The 24,928-nt window shown below is 44.0% G+C and overlaps 1 protein-coding gene across 1 annotated transcript in view; it reads left to right on the top strand.

Moving 5' to 3' along the window:
- Positions 1-2,403: 2,403 nt before the first annotated feature.
- Positions 2,404-24,928, top strand: part of LOC146177234 (uncharacterized) — a 35,203-nt gene continuing 12,678 nt past the window's right edge. Inside the window, exons 1-2 of the mRNA XM_084581498.1 lie at positions 2,404-2,410; positions 15,086-15,242. Coding sequence (XP_084437624.1) covers positions 2,404-2,410; positions 15,086-15,242 — 164 coding nt within the window. The remainder of the gene's footprint in view (positions 2,411-15,085; positions 15,243-24,928) is intronic.

Below are 24,928 nucleotides of genomic sequence, written 5' to 3' on the forward strand. Positions count from 1 at the left end.
CGCTGGATACTAGAAAGAAATTTAACGATGGAGATGACGCATGTGCTGTATGTGGAAACTCCAGTGAAACAATTGACCATATTATACTCGAATGTAATGGTATCCATCCGGAAGTTGGTGCAGGCGCAATCACTGTTCCTGAAGCTCTGGGGTTTAGAGATAACAGTGGCGGGGTGAATAAACCGGCGGTGGAAACTAGCAAAAAACGACTAGAAGACTGGTGGCTTAAAAGCAGAGAAGTGACATAATGTTAGTTATGTAGGAACAAAATTTAATAAATAGAATGATGGTTTAGTTAACCAATCTAAATCAATAATTAAGATATAGGGAGAAAAATGAGCATGATAGCTACTGCTACCACCCCGTTTCAAAGGGGACGCTCCTATATTCCATCCATCCATCCATCCATCCATCCATCCATCCATCCATCCATCCATCCATCCATCCATCCATCCATCCATCCATCCATCCATCCATCCATCCATCCATCCATCCATCCATCCATCCATCCATCCATCCATCCATCCATCCATCCATCCATCCATCCATCCATCCATCCATCCATCCATCCATCCATCCATCCATCCATCCATCCATCCATCCATCCATCCATCCATCCATCCATCCATCCATCCATCCATCCATCCATCCATCCATCCATCCATCCATCCATCCATCCATCCATCCATCCATCCATCCATCCATCCATCCATCCATCCATCCATCCATCCATCCATCCATCCATCCATCCATCCATCCATCCATCCATCCATCCATCCATCCATCCATCCATCCATCCATCCATCCATCCATCCATCCATCCATCCATCCATCCATCCATCCATCCATCCATCCATCCATCCATCCATCCATCCATCCATCCATCCATCCATCCATCCATCCATCCATCCATCCGTCCGTCCGTCCGTCCGTCCGTCCGTCCGTCCGTCCATCCATCCATCCATCCATCCATCCATCCATCCATCCATCCATCCATCCGGTGGCACTGCATGAGCCTTTGCTCGGGTAGCTCGTTCAGCAGCAGCGACATAAGAAGCATTTCCACCGATTGCGTCGCTCATTCTTCTTGGAAGTCAACAATGGGAGTGGTGTGACCGACACGAAAAACCTTCTCTCCTCTGCACCCATGACACATACCTACAGTGGAGGATCGGCCAAGGTTGAGTGCAGATACAAGAAATGAATATATGAGCCGGATTTAGGCTGTACAATATTTAACTTATAAATTAGGAAGTAGTGTTAATGGAAAACGGTTTTGAATAAAATATTTAGATGGTATACGGATAGTACTCAAGAATCTGTCATGCACGTTATAATGCACCAGTATTTGTACTATAGTACAAGTTCCTGCTTGCTGTCGATGATAAAGTCGAGTTCGAGGTTTTTCGTTCTCTTCTTCTGAGAAATTTTCTCTGGTCGTAACTCTCTTTCCCTCGGTTACATCGGCTCTGATGGAGACGCGGACCGACGTCCGAACGGACGCACACAAGAGTTGCGTTCTAAATGTAACTGGGTTGCACCGCATACACGAATGAAGGGGACGTAGCTTGCGCATGCGTCACATATGCAGCAGTTCCATCTCGAAGGTTTTTGGGAGGATGCCTCTATCGGTGTCTTCGTCATTCGCTGTGGTAGGGAACACTACTAAAAAACATGCCTTGTTCTATGGTGTACAAATCGACTACACCAGTCCTTCATAAGCGGAGCAAAATAAGAAAGCTTCAAAATTGTTCCATGGAGACAGGCATTTATTGCATTTCTGAAGGAACCCGAAGCGTTCTAAAAGAAATGATTGTTTACAGGGAACACGAGGGAGCCCGTGAGGAACATATAATTTGATGCAACAGATGTTTGCTTTGGGCTAGTTGGTAGCCGTTTCTTGAAAACATAGCGCAAAAAAGACGGGGACAACTAACACAGATGTAGACAAGACAGGCGCTATCCTGTCAGCGCCATGTAGACAGGACAGCGCCTGTCCTGTCTACATCTGTGTTAGTTGTCCCCGTCTTTTTTGCGCTATGTCTTCAAGAAACATATAATTTTTGGACTATTAAGTGAGAGGACGTTGTAACAGACGTACGGTGACTAACTCCTATTGACAGCAATGTGGAGTGTAATACTGATTGAACTTCATTATAACTTCGAATAGTTTGGCGAAGGAGGAATACGTGAAGCAGTAAGGTACCGGAATGAGCTATGGTATTCTGCATGGTATCTAATGTCACAAAAGTGGCGCGGATGACGTAACCACGTACTAGGGATAAATTTCAACCACCTGGCACAGTGCACCGGCGATCGATGGGCATGCACCATTGAAATCTGGTGCAGCGGCAGGGATTCGATAAATGAGCTTGGCCTCACTGCGCCCCATAGTGGGTCACCATGGCAGGTAGGAGTAGTAAAATCAGGTATTGAACCAGTAACCGAGCATACAGATATGCACGGCGTTGAAAATAGCATTGACGGAGCTCATTCGACTTTTGCCTCGAAGGTAAGGGTACATATGTAGGGTATACTGCTGGGCTAGTTGGTGGTTATCAAACATTATGGTGTCGCAGCGCTGGCAGACAAGGACAAAGGACTAGGGACAGCGCAGTTGTGTGTGTCCCTAGTCCCTTGTCCTTGTCTGCCAGCGCTGCGACACCATACGGGTATAGGCTTGCGCATGTCTTATATATTATATAGGCGTGCATTGTACTGATTTTACGAAGCCTCGTGCATAGGTCCTAGGGTGCACATTCATGAGTAGGCTTCCCCGCAGAACATCAGATCTAAAACGCCGCTAAATGAAGTGCCGACCGCGCTCTCTCGTTCCTGGTTGTTTTCATATCGCGACGCGTGCGTCTGAGGACAAGGTTGAGGTGACCCCGTTATATCCGTGGAAAGTAGGTGCCTTTCCGACATCGCGTTCGCTGCGCCGGGAGCAGGTTTGGAAGGCGTAGGCCTTGGTAATGGCTTTCAAGTTCACTGTCTGACTCGGCTCCCGCACGCCTCGATAAAGATCGAGCGGCAGCGATTGCACGAAACGGAAGAGCGAAAGTCGTACGACCGTGAATGGCGGTCGCCTTCCGTGCGCGCGTGGCTACGAGCGGCAGTATAAGAATGGCCGCGGCAGCCAGCACTCGCTTGTTGCCAACGCGTCCACAATAGTCGTTCGCTCCCCGATTTTAGTCACTGCGCCAGTCAATCGGCACTAGTCCAGAACCGTGGAATGAAGAAAATGAACAACTTCGTTTACGTCTTCGGTGAGTGTGTGCATATGTGGTGTTCCTTCGGATTTCCCGAACAAAAAAAAAAACGATAAGGGGAAGTGGATTTAACGGAGTGAGATAATTAGATGAGCAAACAATAGAGAGATCTGGCATAGTGGAGATATATTAGAGATACAGCGGTTTACAGCGCCCCTCTTGCGCATGCGCACTAGCCTATGTGTGGCCACTGGCGCTCGCAAGAGGCGTCCAGTACGTCTTTGCAACTAGGTGTTTGTTCTGCTAAGCGTCTCTATTGATTGCGGCAGTCAGTGGTCTCGCACATGTTTTTAAGTGGTGGTCTCCGTGCGGATGGTGGGATTACCTATTCCGTTCGCAGTCTTTGTTGTATTTTATTGTGAGTGACCTGCGGCTGCCGTTCGGCTGGCGATACAATTAGCTTCGGATCCAGTGCTCATTATTGGAATTTATTTCAATCTAGACGATGCCTAGTTATTGAAATTTTATGCGTATGTTCGCAGGTGTACCAACCAATTTTTGAAACTGTGGGAGAGCGACCACAGAATAGCCATGCTTTGCGGAATGCGAAGTCACCTTCGTAGCTTCTAGGATTCCCTCTAGGTATAACTTCCGAGTGTGTTCTATGCTGACATTAGATTCGTCCGTGAAGGTTTTCTGTTTAGTGTTCAAAGGAATGCTTGTGTGCTTCTTTGGCGCATATGACTGATTACGAGGCGCCTCGCGTGCTGGGATAGAAAAGGGCAGTTTCTCCTCACACGCCACTAAAAACCTATAAAAGCTTTGAAAGTTTTCAGACGCTCCGTTTTCTTTGGTTTTCCCATATATATCTTTACAACGCTGTAGTTATCTATACAAACCAACTTATGACTGTTGCAGTCTCGGCTAAAACTAAACTGACATATGACGCTCATCTATGTTGCCTTTATGACGGCACTTCACAAGCATGGAATCTAGCCGACAGTAGTGACCTGAATTCTTGTACGGGACCATTACTCGAACGCATCTAGTTTTCATTCGTGCCGTAAAAAATTTGGAAGCTGATTCGCAAGTGACAGCCATACGTTGGGGTAATTTTCTGCAAGGGAATTGTCTTAATCGTGCTTGTTTTGATATGTCAAAGCACGTACGCTAGCTGTCTGGAGTAATAACTACCGCATTATGGTTCTCCTCTGTGGGCACTGATAAGCAGAGTAATTTGTTTCCAAGCACTATCAACATCATAGAATTTTCGTACTTGTCTTTGCTTATCGGTACATTGCACAGAATTTCTGTTCTGGTCAGACGATGCCAGGCAGCTTAAACGCCGTGGCTGCTACGGAACACCCCTAAAGCTTCGGCGTAATGATTTCATATAACCTCCGGCATCAAGGAAAGGAATTTATTGAAACTTTCGTAATGTGTGCTTTACTCGTTAGATGAGGCCGTCATGTTTCGAGCGCTTGCGGATCAAGCGGTGCTCATGCCCATAAACGTTTTAAGCGGTATCGGACCTTCACATGTCGCTTTCGCGCGATTAGGCAAGCCATTCTTCGGGCTTAGAACCAAATGGCTTAAAAACAGCTCACATAACCTCGAACCCACTCCTGCTCTCTTTGTTTCAGCGGCGATTAGAATCTCGAGGCAAGAAGGCCGCATGGTTGTGACGGCATTTTTGAAATTTTGAGGCATTTAAGCGTATTTATCTATTTATTTATGCTGCGAAGTGCCTCTTGGAAGTCCAGGCGAGTGCGTGAGAAACAAAGTTTGCTTTACATGCAAAAATAAACGAGAACAATTTGACTGACAGGTTGTCAAACCACGATAACGTAATCAAATATATAGGAGCACACCAATGTTTCACGCATACAAATAAAAGGAACTAGGGAAACAAATAATTGCGCGACTTATTACGAAGATTTCAGGGCAAATACAAAGGGATATGACTGAGGACAGAGTAATAATATTTTTTTCTTTTACAGTGAAGCCTTCGACTACGCTATAGTTCTCGAAAAGAACGGGAAGCAATAATTATTACTTTTACTCAGTAGCATCACAGTAAATTTATTATACTTGCCTCTTATTTTCTTCGATTGAAGAAAACTTAAGTATTTGTCAAGTGTCATTTTCGTTCAATTGTTTACAATACCGAAAGTTGTAAGTGATGCAGTTTTCACCGGCATTTGAATGGCGGGATGCGTGACCATGTTTTGAGGTCACTAAAAATATTATAAAAATATTATAAATATATAAATATTAAAAATATGATACTAAAATATTATAATGCTATTACTACTATAAATACTGCTAAAATATTATAAATAAATCTAAGACCTTTTTCGTACACTAATTAATATCGGTCATTTTATGGGGATCCAAGTACTTTGTCAGCGTATTCAAGAAACAGTGAAGAAAGCTTCGTGTAGGCAGTCAATTTAGGTAATGCTTCAAGTGGTGTTTAAGCAGTCAGTCTCTTTAATGACGCCGAAAAGACGTATTGAACATAAGCACTCCAAGGGAGTTGCGAGTCGATTACTAAGCCTAGATATTTAAAATCATGAACGCACTTTTTTCTGCATTATTAATGCTATATGTAAAAACTAATTGCGTTTTCTTTAATGTATTACATGTGTGTGCTTATGGACGCATTCAAATTAATGCGCCAAGAATGACACCAGTTATTTCTCGTTATTTTCATCTGTAACTGCATCCAAAACTTTCTTGGGGAGTTAGTAAAGGAACCGTGCGGCTTAACAATAAAAAAGGCGCTTTTATTATTTATTCGTTCCGCAATCCGGTACGCATTGACAGTAACGGAGTACGACGGACATAAGAATTGTAACGTGACAAGCCGTTTTAGGCGGGGCTTTATTTGTAGTATATCACGATTTTATCCGGCGAGTAGTTTTCTTGAGCTTGTTTGGAGTGAACCGTTGAATACATTCATGCACGACATGTTTAAAATGCAACTGTAGGTCATTAAGATTGATAACGCCCCGTCTAAATTGTTGAAAGGAACTGCCGAAGTTATATGCTAGATGATCGACCACACTTTCGCTAGCAGCATTCATGCAGTCCAAGAATTCTTTGCTGAAAAAATGTACCATTTCTTTAAAGAGAACCGCTTCAAGGTCGGATATGCCTGGCAAAACTTCTGCAGTTAGCTCTAAGTCGCAGACTACTTCAGAAATAAAAGCAACGGCTAAGGATGATTTTCGAGCTCGAAGTAACGTGTCGGTGTTCGTACGACCTGATTTAGGTTACAAGAAAAGACCACATTGAGCAATAGTTCTGAATCATGAAAACAGAGCCGAGCGCAGAGATAATATTAATTTATCGGGGGTAGGTTGAAATCATCGCACAGGACTGTGAGAATTTAGTGTTTTCAGCCCGCGTGAAAGAGATCGGGCAGAGATTTCAAAATAGAGGTGTTCCGATTTGCAGGCCTGTAGACTACACATATACTAAAAAATTGCACTGAGAAGACCGTACCAGAATCCAAATCGTTTCAGGACAGGTCAAGCGGCGAATGAATGTGAATGGAACGCCTTTTTTTTATTAAGGATGCTGTTGTGATGAATGATATCTTAGGAGCAGGGTATTACGTCGGCATGAGGAACGCTATCTTGAAGCAAAGTGTCTGTCAGAAGCGGGATGAAGAAGGCACGCAATGCCGTCAGTTTTATTCACAGCACTCCTGACGTTGATATTCAGTGTATATTTGACATTTAGCGCATTCCGCAATCGAAGTAAGATTTGCCTAAATGTTAGCGATGAGTTGTTTTTTGATACACTCGGAGTGAGGTTAATTCGTTGCTCGAATTCATAGAATGTGGAGGTCTTCTCCCAAACCTCCATAAACTTATACTTCCAAGATTACATGGAAAAGCAGGCGGTCCGGAAAAATGTCTCTAAGCTGTAGGGAAAATACATAGGAATTGCCAGCGACTACAGCTCTGAAACTTTGCGGAGGCGTAAGCTTCTTTGGTAAGGTACAAAGCTTGAAAAGAAAGCTGGAAGCAAGGTCTGCTTGACTTTGACAAATTTAAGGTCGATGGCAGTTATTATGGATGTGATAATATTTTAAACTCCCAAAGGCTGGTGAAACAGCCCCTCGCGTCTTTAAAGCTAAGTTAGTAGTCAAAAGCGTCTGAAGTGCGGTTGATTTCTTTCAATTGGGGGGGGGGGGGGGGGGGCAAGAAGCATCGCCAAAAACATAGAAAAAACTACAGGAATGCATGCTTTCTTTGGGCTCGCACGTGTACGCGATAATTTAAACCTGGCGCAACAAACTAATCAGTGACAACGACTTCGTCCCGCTAATTATTCAGTTATATATTCGCGACGAATGCCAAGAGGAGGCGGAGTTGCAGTACATAGCAGAACATGATATCAGTATAATAATCGAAAACCAGGTAGCAGAATACGAAAGCCCTATGAAAATTAAAGGTAAATAAGCTATGTTCCACCTCTGCTCAGTTTATCGTATTTCGGAAATTGGTGAAGGCTTCATGTACAAACCGTATGATAATTTACTGCCGCTTCGGACAAAAATGTGATTTTGACTAGTAAATTTAATTTACTCCTAATAAACTAGAATAATCTGTCTTTTTATTATTCTCTTTCGAATGATATCGCTTTTGACATATGCTTGCTCTTGGACTAGAGCAAATTGTTTCTGAATATACTCTTGTCCATTCTTGTCCGATGTTTTGTTAGTTAAGTATTTAAGGAATCAATTGTTGCCGTGCAACCTGAAATATCTAATAATAAGCTAATTTATTTCTCTGTAAAGGTTATAAAACAGAAAACAGATTTAGTGCCTGTCTATTAAGTTAAGGAGTTCAGCACAGCTGATGATTTTGCTTACAACGTTAGATGAGTATTAAATTAGACCAATTGTTGTTCTAGATGCTGTCGACACTGAAATAACTAGTGATGGTATCCTGACAGTGATATTAAATCTGGACGCCAAGAAATCGGCTGGACGCAGTGGTTTACGAAATGTATTCCTGAGACAATATGCTGATAAAATATCAAGAATTTTCTCCGACATCTTTAGGATCTATTTAGCATGTGGAATAATATCTTCAATTGCAAAACAGTGACTTTATTGTTCGTGTTTAACGAGGGTGATCCAGTGACGGCGGATAATCATCGACCCATTTCTATTACGTGTAGTTGTTATAAACGAATGAATATTGTGGCCGGATTGTTGCATAGGTTCCTCGAGAAGGATGGATCAGACTATAATTTTGCGTGTGGGCTCGATGTGACCATGCAAATAGATAATTCTTTTTACCTTAGAAGAACATTTGATGAAGTGTCTCACAACAGACTTCTGTCCTAATTATAGAGAAATGGTGTTCTTTTATTGCCATTCTATTAATTCAAGCCTATCAAACAGACAGCAAACAATATGCCGAATTTTACGATACTCAATAAAGTATGCTTATTGTATCCTCCGTAGCTCCGTTCAAAAAGAACCACATAGAGAGAATTGAAAGAGTTGTAGGAACAGCAGAGAGATTCATCTTATCCCAATATCGTTCAACCGACTCAGTAACTAAAATGATCGAGAAACGGAACCTATCTCCACTTCCACAGCGCAGAAGGATAGCTGTCGCAACTCTTTCAACTTGGACACACAACAGTACATAAACCAGCAGCGCATGTCTCGAACAGTCAGAAGCAGCCACCAAAACCAAATCCAACCTATGTCAGCACGAAGAGATACACATAAGTACTTGGTTTTACGAGAAAAATAGAGGAGTGGAGCTCGCTGCCACATAAATTACTAACTTCAAATACTGTAAATAATTTTGAAATCAGATTGACTGAACGTTTTTCAGTGGCTCGACATATGTAGCTAACATTTCAATGTTGGTGTGTTTAATTTCAAAATGTACATCTTTTTTCCTGGTTGTAATATATTGTTTCATTTTGCGACTGTGTAAAGATGATATCCTGATGAATTTTTTTGATTTCTTGCTTTGTAGGTGCGCCGTTTCTTGCATATTCGCCTTGCATGACCTGTTTTGAGCATAGTAGCACTGTCTCTGTAACTGTGTTGTAACCACCCTGTAACGGCCTCAGGCCAACAGTAAAAAATAAATAAGTAAATTAATAAATATATAAATATATAAACAAACAAATAAATAGCGGGAAAAAGATAAATAAATAAAAAAATGAAGGAAGTGTGCTTGGCCCGTAATTATTTTTAATTATGTAGATGAGTTAGTTGTGGCTGTTCCTGACGATGACTTGTCAAATGTCTCGCATAGGAGCATGTGATGCTCAAAAAAATTTAATCTGAACGAGATCACATGTGCGTACAAGAAGCGAATGTAGCTGTTGACTACTGATGTTTGCAATGGGATGCGGAGATGAACACTAAAAAAAAAAAAAAAATCCTTTGCGAATAACTAGAAAACAGTCTCCGAACCTGCCTACTTATTTTCTTCACGAGAGAGTTATTTCTGCAATTTAAATTTAAATATACTTAGGTATCACAATCAATAATAAGTTGAACTGGTCAACCCACGTTACTAACATTTCTGTGAGAGCATCACGAGAATGATGGGTTTTACAAAGAAAAATAATGCCATCTCCACTCCACCTAAACAACTCGGCTAATGAGACTTGAGCCCTGCTTCACCAGTGTGCGACCCTTTAACAAAAAGATGAATTGCAGGTTTAGCGAAAAAACAAGACAAATTTAAAATTCATATTTGAAAAATATGAAAGAGGTGTCTCTTTATTAAATTTAATGAATCTAAATGATGTTAATAAAACTTGTTTCTGGGCTAGTTAGTGAGACATTAGAATAGTCTCGGAATAGTTAGAATAAGAAGTAGCGCAATAAGGACGAAGACAGAGGAAAGCGACCCTGTCCTCGTCCTTATTCGCTACTTTACTATTCTAAGTAAAAATAATACTAAGGCACTCGAAATTCGTATAAAAATAAATAGACTGACATTTCTGTACAAAAGCTTGACAGGAAAAACAAACTTAAACTTGCAGAATGCATCAAACCTCTCTTAGTAAGAAGAACTCGTAACGTTCAAGAGCTCGTAACGTAACTTGCACCACTCTCTGCTAGATAAACACCTTTAAGCATAGTTTCTTTCTTTGAACTGTTGGCGACTGGATTCATTTGCCAAAATATATTTTTCCAGTTAAAGACTTCACTACTAAGCTGGAACGCGTCTTTTCAAAGTAAATTTTTACTTTTATATGCTGCTAAATCAGCATGTTCGTATTCTTATATTGTATGAAAGCAATGTTTTTCGCGCCTGATTCGACAAAGAAATAGCCTGCAGTATTTTGAAATAAATAAATAAATAAATAAATAAATAAATAAATAAATAAATAAATAAATAAATAAATAAATAAATAAATAAATAAATAAATAAATAAATAAATAAATAAATAAATAAATAAATAAATAAATAAATAAATAAATAAATAAAACGGACTGAAGGAATAGAACGGTTTTATTGATTAAGATTCGTTTTCGCTATTTTACTGGTCGGAGACGGAAAGGCGTTTCAATTCGTTGTAGCGGGATCTGCCTCATCTAGTGTTTCGTCCCATCTGAAAACCCTGCCGTTGACCTTTCCCCTAACCTTGTCGAAGAACAACGCTAATTTATCGCTGCTATTCCGGCTTTCTTTTACTAATTGACTGGATTCGTGGCGAGAGGACCTTTGAGATCCTTCATGAAATGCCTTTAATAGCACTGGACACTGTAATAATTTTTTTTATCCATGAGATTTTGATTCAGTTCATGGATCGAGATGGAACAAGCAAAAGGAGTATGAAGGGGGCTGACAGAGACCTGTCCTCCTGTCACGAACGAATTTCGAGAATTCATCTCGGCAATCTGACAACCTGAATATTGATGGGGAGACATTTGTCGTCGTGGGGCTTCGCTAGTCTGTTTTGTACTGTGCGACAAAAAGATAAGATGCATAAAAGCGAGATATAATGGTGTTCCGCAAGCGCCAGGCTCAAGGCGATTGCACACTGCGAAAAAAGTTGTAAACCATTCTGCAAGGCACCAGCTGCTATCGATAACATGGTGATAAAAACTAATCCTTAGAATGATCAAACAAAATTTAGGCACAGAGTACACAGCTAGTTCGTCTGAGAAGCCGTTGCCGCAACCCAAATTGAAAGAAAGAAAAAAAAAAAAGCAATGGTGTGCGAGAAAATGCGAACGTGTTTTATTAATAAACTTTCCGTGAAAACGCACTTTGCGCAGCGTTCAGGGTGAAGTGATGCCGTTTCGCCTCCCACTTAGCACCCATCTCGTCAAGTTGCAGGCTAGGTTGAGATAGGGATTCGAAGGCTTCATGAGCACCTCTGAAAAGTGTAGCTGTCCAATGAAAAGTGAGATTCTGCGCGTTTCTTACCCTCAAAAAATAAACAAACAAAAATACTTATGTATGGAATGAAAAGGCGGCGTTAAAGATGCTTTGCTTCTACTCTTAAATCAAAGCTTGAGCGTCCGCTAATCATTGTTTACAAGAGGGGTATACTGGTAAACATGAATACCGTTCATGCTTACAAAAAGCACAGCACTAAAGATGATACACACAGAGGAGAAATGTATGAAGGCGCTTAGATACCTTCTCTACAAACGCGGTTTTCAAAGGTAAGCGGATTCCGAACAAACATTTTCTCCTATCGTAAAATTCCTTTATAACAACAATTAGCAAAATTGCAGATATTTCTTCAGGAGACTTGTAGTTCTTTTGCTATTTAGGTTCCCGCTTGCGTCGAAAATGGTCTCCATTAGTTCCATATGAGTCCTCACTACTCAGTGCGAGCGGACTAGCGTTACAAATAAAATATTTTCTCTACATCGAAAGATTGCACCATTCCCTCCAAACCTTAGAGTGTCCGTAAATAAGAAATTAAAAAAAGGATGCCCAAGGAAGCTTGACTTGAAACGGCAACTGAGTTGGCACAGAGCGCAACCCGCCAGGTGCCCATCGACAAAGTGTGCTTCATTACCGTTAATCTCAAAGGCTGGAAAAACACAGAAAGCAGAAAAAAACATCCCTAAATGCTTTCTTTTCTGCTTCTGTCACAACGCATTTTCGTTCATTCAGATATAACCATGACTAGATGACGAAGCAGTGCGATGCGGTTCAGTGATATGCCTCGATCATCGCAAAAACGAAAAATTCTTATTTTGGGTAGTACACTGCATGTTACAATAAAGTACCCTATCTTTTCCTTTCAATATGTTTTATGTAATGTTAACTTTAAGAGATGGCAAGCGTTCAGAGTAGGTCAAAGAACAAACTCGGTTGATTGATATTCAACTGGAAATCCTGAAGAAATGGGCATGGCCAGGATATGTGATGCGAGGACTGAATAACTAATGGCCGCTAAGGACAATAAATTGTATTACAAGGGAAGGAAAGCGTAGCAGGGTGCGGCAGAAAGTTATGTGGGCGGATGAGGTTAAAAAGTTCGCAGGGGTCAAGATGATACAGCTAGCACAGGACTGTATTAATTGGAGAAAAATAAGAGAGGTCTCCGTCCAGCAGGGGGTGTAGTCTGGCTGTTGAGGATAGTGATTACGCATAAAATATTCACACAACGGTGCCTGTGAATCTCCAGTTCCCCCGAGGTCGCTTCAGTAGTTCATTACCGTTTTAGAGCGCCCCTTTACTGCTCACGTTCTTCAAGGTTCCGCAATGTGCAAATAATGGCGGTCGCTTTGGAAACGGTGCTGCTCTGTCTCATAGCAACAGAATGCACTACGTGACCTCTGCTGTAGCGAAATTCTTAAAAAAAAAAACAACAACTAAATTTGTGAAAAAACGTAACCGCGGCTGGGTTTCCAACCCTCGGAGAACGAGCAGATCAGTTTTCCTGGTCCAGGCATGAGAGCCCTAAGCTATCGCCACAGCTGCTCTTACTTCGTTGCTTCATTTAAAGTTGAACACACTCTCGCACTGTGCGGTAAACACCGCCGTCTGATGTTTCATTCAGCTTAAGCAAATAAGCAACTACGTACACCAACTGGGCGAGTGCGGCCGAGACCGCGAGCGTAGTGTCAGGCGAATCACCAGGTGGCGTGACAAAAAAAGGCGGCTCAGATCCGATACATGTATGGAGGTGTAGCATAGAGGAAGGAATTCTCGCTAAGGACAGAGACCACAGGCGGGCCAGACAGGACTGCCGAGACCTCACCGCAACTAGAAGTCTTCCAGCGCGTTATCGAGCCAAGACCGAAGCGGCATGCAGCGAACATGGCGCCGGCCAATGGCTGCGTCCTTGACTTTATTTAAAGACTGTTGAACCTCTACAATGTTTAGCTTGTCCTGGTGAATTGCTGTAAGATCGCTGTTTTTAATTAACACCCTTCATGCGTATGCTCTTTGAAACGTTCACCCTGCAAAGAGTGCTACATAGAAATATTCAAAAAGAAAGCCAGCTATTTCGAACCTTTAAGTAAAAAAAGAAAAAGAAAATGAAAACATAAATTATGCAAGCGAGGGAATGATAACTTGTATATGCGTGCTTTACAACTTCAGAGTCAAAAGACTGGGTTATGAGCACCTGGGGCCTATGGGGTGCGCGTTTATTTCGTCACAACTTCATGAGCACCGGAGCCATGTTCACGCTATATGCTAAATTCTTCCTATTTTGGAGGAAGTTAACTGGAGGAACTGAAGTTAACTTCAGTTAGAAGTGTAGCATCATTCTCTCTGCGCATGTCGCTTTACTGTTGGTACATTATTTTGTGTTATTTGCCCCTTGGCACATCCTATGTATTGCCAAAAGAATGAGAAAAATTTCGATGACAATGATCGCCTTACTAGATCCATGTCATAGCCTAGTCCGCATTTCTTTCGTAAATGTGGGAAAAATCACGAAACAAAAACACACTTTGCAGAGAAAAATACGTACGAGTTTGTTTAAGTAATCGCTCTTTTTTGTGCGTATTCTGCTGATGTCAAAGAACTCGTCACCTAGGTCACAAAACGGCTTAGATCAGGCTTAGAGTCTTTGTCAAAATTCAGAGCTTGTTTCTCAGCCACACCGTGCGACAAAAATTTTTTTAAGTGTTCCAACACTCGCAGGAAAACTTTAGGTCCGGTCTTGTACGATTGTAGAAGAGTATGTACAAGTTCCTTGATAGTTAAATGAGCCTCACTGCATGGCTTAGAAGGGAATGCCCGGGCTGAAATTTTTTGTCGAAGGGCGTCTGTACAGTGAACTCATAGGCTGGAAAGTATTGGCCATCTCCTTCTCGTTTACTACCAGTGCTCTCTGCTTGTACTCTGTGATTGAACCTGAGGGATGCAATTTATTGAGGGGAAGGAGCCTAGCTGGAATAATACTAGTCGCCCACCTGTGCAAACACGTCCCCTGGTGGCGATTACACCAGGCTAGATTTCCGTATTGATAGGCGGTTGAGTTACTACTGAGCTGGGTGTCTTATTAAGGCTTGTAGAATAAAAGAAATGCTTTTTGTTATCTGTAGCACGTTCAGCATTGGTGATCAGCAGGCAGCGCTAACAGTAGATAACGATAGAACTCGGACTGTTCGCTTTATCTTTTCTCTCTATAACCTTTTTTATATGTATAGAGCTCAAGGGCCATTATGCGTGGTTCGTTGGGCATGGGCATACTTCCCTCATACAGGGGGCCAAATAAACTGTCAAAATTCTACATGTGGTCCAAGGGTCCCGCTACATCGCTTATAAGCAAACTCCTTTCTTCTTTTTTTTGTCTAATTAGTGATTTCAGTGAACGGCGCAGTTTTTTGGTGAATTCGGCAGACAGAAGTCAAGAAAATGCAAAAAATGATGTTCGTCGTTCTTATCCAACAGGTGCGCTGTCGTGCATACTGGCAACGACATCGGTATGCGGGGCGGCTAAGATTGGCTGCGATCGCGACACCCTGGAGAAATGCAGTACCAGCTTGTTCTTCTTTGCCAGCGGACCCAGCATACCAATCGGCGCCGAGGCGCTAGCGGCTGCGTGCAAGTAGGTGACCCTATTATCTATCTTATAGACGGATGCAACTGAAGCCTGCTGCTACCGCCACAACCAATCCTTCTGTGATAGAAAACAGTCCGCTGTTGAAACTTTTCTGGTCACCTAAATATAAGCATAACCACAACACCGAATTAGAAGCTCAAGAGTTTCGATGCATCTGGCCTGTTTGGTACAGCCAAATATCGAAACCTGATTTGGCCCAGGCGAGCAACCCACATGCCGCGTACTGCTGCTCATATTGTTTTTTACCTTGTATACTGCTATAAGGTTTTTACCCAGAACGGCGGCGCAGCGTAGAAAAACACGTAGAGAGAAACGCTGAAACAGTTTCTTTCTACGTATTTGGCTACGTTGCACTGCAGTTATGGTCTTTTTGGGCATGATTATGAGACTAAGAGAGAGTCTTTCAAGGCAAGGCAAGGCGTAGCAGGAGGTGACAGAGAACCACCTATGCGAATGAGATAAATAATTTTGCGGGTCCATGGGACGGTAAACCCCGTAAACCAAACCAAACAAAACCCAAACCGGTGCATATTAATGCTTCAGAGAACCTATCACCGAAACAGCTAGCCCGAAGCGAGCGGACTATTTGTTCGATGACATTTCCAGCCACCATGCGATTGTCTGAAATGCACTCCGTGCGTCGTCTGATTCTTTCTACTCGCGGCGGGAAAGTCAAAAAGAAAAAAAAAAAGCGGAGGGGCGATGCTTATTAAGGCGAAAGCTTTTAACGCCTAATGTTCACGGTCGTGTCCGTCCGTGCGCTGGAATCGTGCCAGCTGTTTCCTATCATCCGCGCAGTGGCGCAACCTCCTGCCCTCCTTAGTAACCGGCGCGCTGGTAGGAGACCCAGCTGTGCATAGCGACCGTGACATCACACAGTAGCGGTAGAACGAACACGCGCGCGTCGTCGGTGGCAGCTGCACCGCCGCTGCTACGTCATCGTTGCAGTCGAGTGAATGAGACGCATGGCTCCGCAGCAGCCAAGTGATTCCGCCCCAAGTGGTTCAGGGAAGCGGCAGCGGACGTAGAATTCCCTTCACACCTAACGCCAGAAGAACATGTATAGAGGGTCCCTCGTTTACTACAAGCATCTTTGGGTAATTCTAAGGAATATCGAAGAACACTGTGCCCTTTCCACTGTGGTGCCATGCACAACATGCTATATGCAGTGGGTTGACCACAAGGCTTTCGCCAAGCGAACTTTAGATTTTCCAAAGTGTCTTCGGTAATTTTTGCGATGTTACGAGAAATCGGCCACACATGTTAATAATTAGAAGTTTTTATGAATATTTAGAGCATGTGGGTAAATTCTACCGATAAAAAGGCGCGCTCAAGGATTCCTTTTAATGAGTGTTTAAGAACACATCCTTCTCTCTTTTTACCCTGTTCGACGCCAGCGAGGACCTTATGTTTCCGAAACTTTCTTTGTTTGATTCACCCTTTTGATACTCTGTTCCAGAGGACTGTGCTTGCCTTCTTTATTAAGCATAGCATATCACGCCGCACAAAATATAAGCTGCCAAAATAATAGCAGCATACTAGAATGTCAAAGCGGGTGAAAAAGACTTGTGTGACCACTGCAAGAAGGCGACTTTATCTCTGTGAATAGAAATTGCGACGAAGTAGTCACTTTCACAGATGCAAAGTTTAAAATGGGAATGCTTGGAATTAAGGAAAATGTGGGCTCCCATATCCTGCTCAACCGTTCGTCCTCGTGTGGCGGATGGTGTAACGTTCTAGTCCCACTCTGTAGAAAAGAACTCGGGCATAAAATTGCTGCCATAGGCGCAGAAGGATTTTGGCCGAAAAAAGAATTATTTGCGGGTTAGCGCTGGTTAGCTCAAGTTGAATTGCGAGAATGCGAACGGTTCTGGCAGGCTGATTCTGATATCACCCTCCCGTATAAAAGGAGCGACCCGAGTTGGCAGCTTCCGCTTGTGGCATAGGAGGAACATGAATTCAAACGTCATGAGCGACCACGGACATGGACACGTACGCGGACACGGACACCGCACGCAGCGACGAGTGGTTAGACCTGGCGTAGTATTGCTTTCGCAATAAAAAAAAAAAAATTCTCGACAAAGTTATCGCCCGATATTCTTGTCTGTCTTTAAATCCCCTGCTAACTCGGAAACGAATCGGATGCAGCTCAGAATAAATAAACGTTAATTTTATGAAACTATTCCGGTACCAGATGGATTGCTTGAATGTATGGCCGTATTGGGTCACATTAACAGATCTTTCTTGGATTCACGGTTTTGTAGGTCAGTAAAATATCCTAATATTGATCTATACTGACCTTGAAATGCTGCGCTTTATTTGAGCAGAAGCATCGTACGCAGCAGCAAAAAAGAAAACACAAAGTCTCGCCACATCTGATACGTTAATATTCATGTATAGCTCACCATATATATGGTGGTTATTACATCAAGTCATTCATCATTGTACCGTTGCAACTGCCAGGCGCTGTGCACATGACCTTGTCCTGAAGTGCAGTAAATCATGGACAATCGAGAGCAGGTAAATCAACCCAGACGTAAAACGAGTCTGAGGACAAGATGAAGCTTCTACTTGTAACTAAAGTTCATCAGACACTAGCTTGCGTACCCTCCCTGTATATATAAAAAATAAATGTTTTTCATCATCTACTCGGACGGGTGTATAAAATAACTGGTTCACAGGAAAGGAAAGGCCCAGTATGTCTCACGCTTTTCCGTGGACACCTACCTGCACAGCGTTGTAAGAGAAGGGAGGAAGGTGGGAGTGAAAGTGGAAAGAGAGAAAGAGGAGCCGTAGTGGAGGGCTACGGAGTAATTTCGACCACCTGGGGATCTTTAACGTGCGCTGACATCGCACAGCACACGGACGCCACTTCGTTTCGCCTCCATCGAAACGGAGCCGTCGGCTGTCGGGATCGATCCGAAGCCGGTTGCTTGGATTCTGTAGGCGAGCCGCGTCATTCTGTTCATCTACAACTGCAATGACCCAGGTAGCAGCAAGCATTCGAAGAATGTTCGCCATATAATTAATTTTATCTTGTAGTTATTTTAAAATCCCATAACAGTAACGCGCATTCTGAGGAGTAAAACGTTATGCATGCTAAGTATAGGATTTGAAGGTAAGTGCTTACATATTACGGCTGTTTATTTCTCTTCATTTTGAAGCATTTATTCTCGTTTTGAGATATGTCAATGGCATTGATCGACGCTTGAGATTCGGAGTAGCAATCAGTGTGGAGTTGGTAGGTTGTAAGGACAAAGCTCTCCCCCCACTTGGTCCTGGGGAGGTAGGGACCCTGCCGGAGGCGCTGAATGGGTAGTTATCGGCTGATGAGTTATGTGTGACTCTGGGGCACGGCACTTCCGGGTGCCAATCCCGCCTTTAATGCCTCCTACTGTCGTCCGCGAATGTGTCCGCGTTTCGGGTGCATGCCTTATAGGGTTCTTGTTGTGGCTGTAGGAAGAAGGAAAAGAAAATGCACGGGCTTGCTACTGGCTCTGTAGCTGAGCCACCTCCGCTTCCTGATTGATTTATTTACAGGAAGTGAAAGGCGTGGTAACTGTCTCACTTGTTTTCTGTGGACACCTCAACCGCGCCGTAAGGGAAGGTGGAAGGTGGGAGTGAAAGTGGAAAGAGAGAAAGAGGAGCGGTAGCGTAGGGCTACGGAGTAATTTCGACCACCTGGGGATCCTTAACGTGCGCTGACATCCCACAGCACACGGACGCCTCTTCGTTCCGCCTCCATCGAAACGCAGCCGCCGGGGCCGGGTTCAAACCCGGGCACTCCGGCACAGTGGTCAGGCGTCCTACCACTGCACCACCCAGGCGGGGTCCACCTCCGCTGCCTCGTGCAGACAGAAGAGATTAATTTGATTTATTTATAGGAAGGGAAAGGCGCGGTAACTGTCTCACTTGTTTTCTGTGGACACCGCAACCGCGCCGTAAGGGAAGGGAGGAAGGTGGGAGTGAAAGTGGAAAGACAGAAAGAGGAAACTGTAGGGGAGGGCTACGGAGTAATTTCGACCACCTGGGAATCTTTAACGTGCGCTGACATCGCACAGCACACGGACGCCTCTTCGTTTCGCCTCCATCGAAACGCTGCCGCCGCGGTCGGGTTCGAACCCGGGTACGCCGGCACAGTAGTCGGGCGTCTTACCACTGCACCACCCCGGCGGGACAGAGACAGAAGAGAAAATAGAGAAGAAAAGGAAGAGGGAAAGAAAGACGCGCGCCGCGACAACAGCCGTCGTCCACCACCGAAGCGGCAGCGGGTGCAATGACGGCCTACAACAGATAAAAATTCGCTGGCAGGCTAGCCCCCGCCGCAAGCGGCGGTGACCTACCTGTCCCGGCCCCATGAGGCGAACTGGAAGGAAGGAGCCCTATATGCCTTATAGGTCTCCTTATATGGGGTGTTTAACTAACACTAACCAGACATTATCTAGTACTCAGAAAGTGCTTGTCATGATTATCTATCACTAACCAATATTAATGGTTAGCTGTTTCGAGATGTTCATAGCATGGCAGTGCCATAGCCGTAACATGATGACGCCATCGTCCGTGACGTCACATCCAGTCAGTGACTTTCAGGTCTCCTTATATGGGGTGTTTAACTAACACTAACCAGACGTTAAGTAGTACTCAGAAAGTGAAATTAATGGTTAGCTATCCCTACCCAATAGTAAGGGCTAGCTGTTTCGAGACGTCCATAGCATGGCGCTTCCATAGCCGTCACATGGTGACGTCATCGCCCGTGACGTTATGACTGAATGGGATGATGGCGTCACATTCGGTCATATCTAGGAGCCGGAAGTGATAATGACATCACATTCGGTCATGACTGATGATGACGTCACCAGGAGATTCACGCATATATGCTTTGCGGAAGAAGATAAAGTATATGCGTGAATCTCCTGGTGACGTCATCCGTCCCATAGGCCCGCGTGTCGGGGGCGGGGAGTAGGGGGCCTCCTACATCGGTGGAAAAACAAAGTTCTTAACATGCATATAGAAGCTGACCCCGCCGGGCGTTCCATCCCGGTGTCCGTGCGGCGCGTTTAATTTGGCGCTTCCTCGAACGCCTCACCACAGAGTATATATAGAAATGCACGCAGTACAAACAGGCATCAGTGACGTTTAAAATTGGTTGACATCAAAGAAAAGGCGCAGTATCTGTCACAATTCTAGTCGATCACAAACGGTCTTGCAGTCAATGCCGAAGCAGCGCGGCGCAGAAGGCTCCCGACTTGAAGCACTTTAGCGAGCCAAAGTGCCCCTGAATTTTTTTTTTACCGGGGAGACTGTCACACCGTTATTGTCCAGAAAAAAAATTGACCAGTGAATTATTGGTTGTATGCGGTGGAGGGTGGTTTGGTTTGGTTTGGGTTTTGGCGTTTAACTTCGCAAAGTGACTCAGGCTATGAGATCCGCCGTAGTGGAGGACTCCGGAAATTTCGACCACCTGAGGTTCTTTAACGTGCACTGACATCGCACAGCACACGGATGCCTTGCTCTTCGCCTCCACCGAAAAGCGGCCGCCGTGGCCGGGATTCGATCCCGTATTCTTGGGAACAGTAGTCGAGGGCCGTATACACTGCACTACCCTGGCGGGGTGATAGAGGGTGGAAAAATTTGTCTGCGCGTGAAAATTTTTTTTTTTGCGAATTAATTAATTAGCCAAGGATATCTATATAGTGCTCAGACGTCAAAGTTATGCGAAGCCATGAAAAAAAGAAGATAATGAAAAAGCAATAAATGAGAGCAAACTGTTCTTAACTGTTCTTTATTAGAGCCAAAAGACAATTAGACTTCAAAATGACCAAGTATGCCGATACTGTGCTGAGACGTCGAAACTGCCACGGACGGCGAAATTGGACAAAAAAATGTAGGAAAAAGGAGAAAAAAACAGGAAGCAAATGAGTGCGAAGTGTAGCAGGAACGGCTTACGCCTTACCACAGTTAAGACAGATTTAGGTGCCTCCAACTAATTTTTGCAGACTGCGTTTACAACGTGCGAGCATCAAGCAGACCAGAATGAGATCAGTGGCCACAAGTGGCTAAAAAGTACATGTAATGGAAAAATTCGGAGAGCACTGTGGAATATACGCTACAGAAATGCGAAAGAAAGTACATATACAAAACTTGGAACAACAATAACTTAGCGTTGATCGTACGCACGGCACATCACGTTTGCTCTCATTATCATTATCAGCATAATGCACCGTCTCTTAATGCCGTCATTGTCATCATAACTAATGTTAGCGTCACTGTTATTGATACTATCATCTTCATGGTACACAAAGAGCATTTTTAATTGCATTTCACGATCACGGGCGTTGCGCTCCGAGCAAGCCTTTCGAATGGCTGACGATAATATTATATCGCGATACAAATATCTCAAGAGCAGTTTCTGTATCCTTGTCCGTAGCCAGCTAGTTTCCTGAATTGCAGCTACATTGCAGCTATATTGACACGACTGCTTTCAAATAGTTGCTTTAGCTGGCATTGGTGCTGTAGAATCCGCAAGCCTCTAAGTTAGTTTTATCGATCTCAAAAACTGTGACTCTCGCGATTTTTCCTGCGCAAATTATTCAACTTCATTCGCCGAAGCGGGGAGAGTCGCCTGCAAATTGGCGACTTTTTGAGGTTCAACTGCCCTCTTTTTAGAAGCCAACCTTCTCCTGCCTTCCGCCTTTGATACCTTGCTTAGATCTTCACTGACACCCAGCTCCTCATCCGAGGGACGTTTCAAAGGCGCGCTGATGTCCACAGAGTCATCTGGGGTTGCTGAGGCTTTCGCCCATGATATTTGAAGCATCACATCACTCGAAGCTCGAAGGTCAGTCGGCAGCTCTTTGTAGACGCCGGTAATTGACTGCAAAAGCGACGCACTACACTCTAGCGACACATCACCGACGGAGAATCGTAGACGAGCATCCGTTGGCTCCTCGGCAGCCACCAGTGGCAGATCTCGAAATGCCTCTGCGGCAGAACTCGGCGTTTTAACCACCTTAAGATAAGATGCACCATGCTCAAGCTGGCCTTAGTCCGAAGGCTGGGGTTGGGAGGTTCTTTATGAGGCGGCGTGACGTCCTGCGAATTATTACTGGACACCGCTTTGCGGAACCACAGTGTCCGGCTCTTCAGAAGCGTCTTCAACATCCGAAATTTCCATGATGTGCTGTGATACTACATCATCCTATTTTGACCAGTAGCGCTGACGTAACGTATACGTCATGACACAGACATCCACTGTGAGACCAAAACGACGGTACTGGGTGCATCGAGGCATACGGCATTGCCGCCGGTTGTGTCCAACTATGCTGTACCGAAGACACAGCGGACGCCTGGCCGAAATAATGACCAAAGCCTCAATCCCAAACACACTCAGGGCGTGGGGAATGCTGGAAGATGAAACACCATCTTTAAGTGTGATAGACCCTCCCCGGTTTGCTGTCTCCATTTGCTCTATTTCAGGGCAGCGTCGCTTTGCACGCTCCACGGGCTGAACAGTGCCATATGGCTCCAAAGCGTCCACAATCCGGCAATGTTCCATGTGGCGCGGGAACCACAGCAGCTTTAGCTTATTAGTCCTTGTTTCCGGATCAAATATCATACATTTCAACCATTTTACGCGTAGCTCTGCAAAGTCTACGGTTTTCTATTGTGAAATACAGGCTGTTCCTGAGCAATACACTATATGTGACTGACTTGTCATATTGCATTGATGGTGAGGGGCGGCGGCTCATATGTTGTAATCTCGCCATTTCGGGTCAGCAGTGGCGATTTGTTTATGTGTATGCGCCTGCTATTCAGCAAGATAGGAAAGTGTTTTTCTTGTCATTGGCAAGCATCCTGTGGACGAAGCAGGAAATTTTACTGCTAGAGGATTGCAATAGTGTATGTAATAATGAGGATCGATCAGTATATTTAGGACGTTATGACTCCAGTGCTGCTCTTCTCACCATCTTAATTTGGGAGCATAACGTTGTTGACATTGGCCGACTAAAAAGCGATAGTATATATTTTACGCACTTTAAATCGTCTTCGAATGCCCGACTTGACCTATGTTTCGGCTGGCACATCACCTACTGCTCATGGATACTGGGTGTAACTGATATTTATTAGCAGCCACTGGATGGTGTCTGTTCAGTTAGGAAAGCATACTCGACATCTACTCCAACCTAACTGGGAGCTAGGGTGGCTAAATTATTCCCTTTTTTTTACATAAACGATTTCAGCGCGCTGTAGCGGCGTGCTTCAACGACATGTGGGCACGTGCCAATCTCAGTCTTTCAAAAGTGAGATCTGTTTAAGCAGGAGGTTAAGAGTCTTGCAACTGAAGAATCATCATGGATCACATTCTTGAAGTGCCTTCACATTCATGAATTGAAGGTTCCATATAGCTGAGGTATATTCTATTTTCGGGCGAATGTATGTTTCGTAAGCTAGTTGTCTAACGGATGGAGGGGACATAGCCAGTGTTCTTCGGATGAATCCAGGTGTTCTGGAGGGGCTAGCACAAAGTTTCGTGATATGGTCCACCCAAGTAAGTTTGTTCGTTATTTCAACACCGAGGTACCTGTACGAGTTTGTTAGTGATAATGCAATGGAGTTTAGGGAGTCCGGGAAGTGAATAGTGGAGCGTTTACGTGAAATGTGCATGAATTTACATTTTGAAATATTAAGCTGCATGAGCCAGTCGGAGCACCATCTCAGGATTTTATTGAGCTCGGCTTGTAAAAGTTCCTGGTCAGTCTTACTGGAAATGCGGCGGTAAATGACGCAATCATCAACAAAAAGGCGGACGGATGACGAAATCCGATGTGGCAGGTCGTTGATAAAAATGGGGAAAAGAAGCGGAGTGAGAACGGAACCGTGGGGTACTCCGGAGATAACATTAGTAGTTTCGGATGCCCGACCGCCAATGACGGTGAACTGTGAGCGGTTGGTTAAAAAGCAGCGGTTCCACGGGTTATGATTAGAGGGTCAAGTGATAGGCATTCAAGTTTACATATGAGACGCTGATGAGGGACGCGATCAAATACTTTGGAAAAATATGGGTAGATGGCGTTTATTTGAAGTAAAGAATCTAGATTTAGGTGAAGATCGGTTGTAAATTCGAAAAGTTGTGTTTGGCACGAGAAACTTGCCCTGAAACCATGCTGCTCGGGGAAAAAGAAAGAGTTATGATCGACGTGATTTGCAATATGGGAGTACAGAATATGCTCGAAATGTTTACATGAGATGCATGTCAATGAAATAGGTCGATAATTCGAGGGGTCGGTACTGTCTCCTGTCTTAAAAACTGGCACAACTTTGCTTGATTTCCAGTCATCACGAATTTGACTGGCGTTGAGAGACTGGACGAGTGTGAGTTGCAGGATTTGGCTTGTGAGATGCTTAGTTCCCTTAAGAATCTTAGCAGGAATGTTGTCAGGCCCGGGAGATGTAGACGGCTTGAGGCTGTCAATGAATCTTGATATTCCCTCTGATGAAATGGTAACAGGCAGCATTGAAGTGAAATTCCGAAGTGGTAAAGTAAAGCTGTTTTCGGCTGGCTCGAGAGTAAAAATGGAGGGGAAGTATGATTGTAATGCGTCAGAACGCTCAGAAAGCTGGACATGCGTGCCATCGTGTTTCTTTAAGGATATATTGTAGAAGCTGCTATT

This window comes from Amblyomma maculatum, chromosome 10, assembly GCF_055883805.1.
Source record: "Amblyomma maculatum isolate TAMU_Amacu chromosome 10, ASM5588380v1, whole genome shotgun sequence".
In the NCBI taxonomy this organism is placed as follows: domain Eukaryota; kingdom Metazoa; phylum Arthropoda; class Arachnida; order Ixodida; family Ixodidae; genus Amblyomma; species Amblyomma maculatum.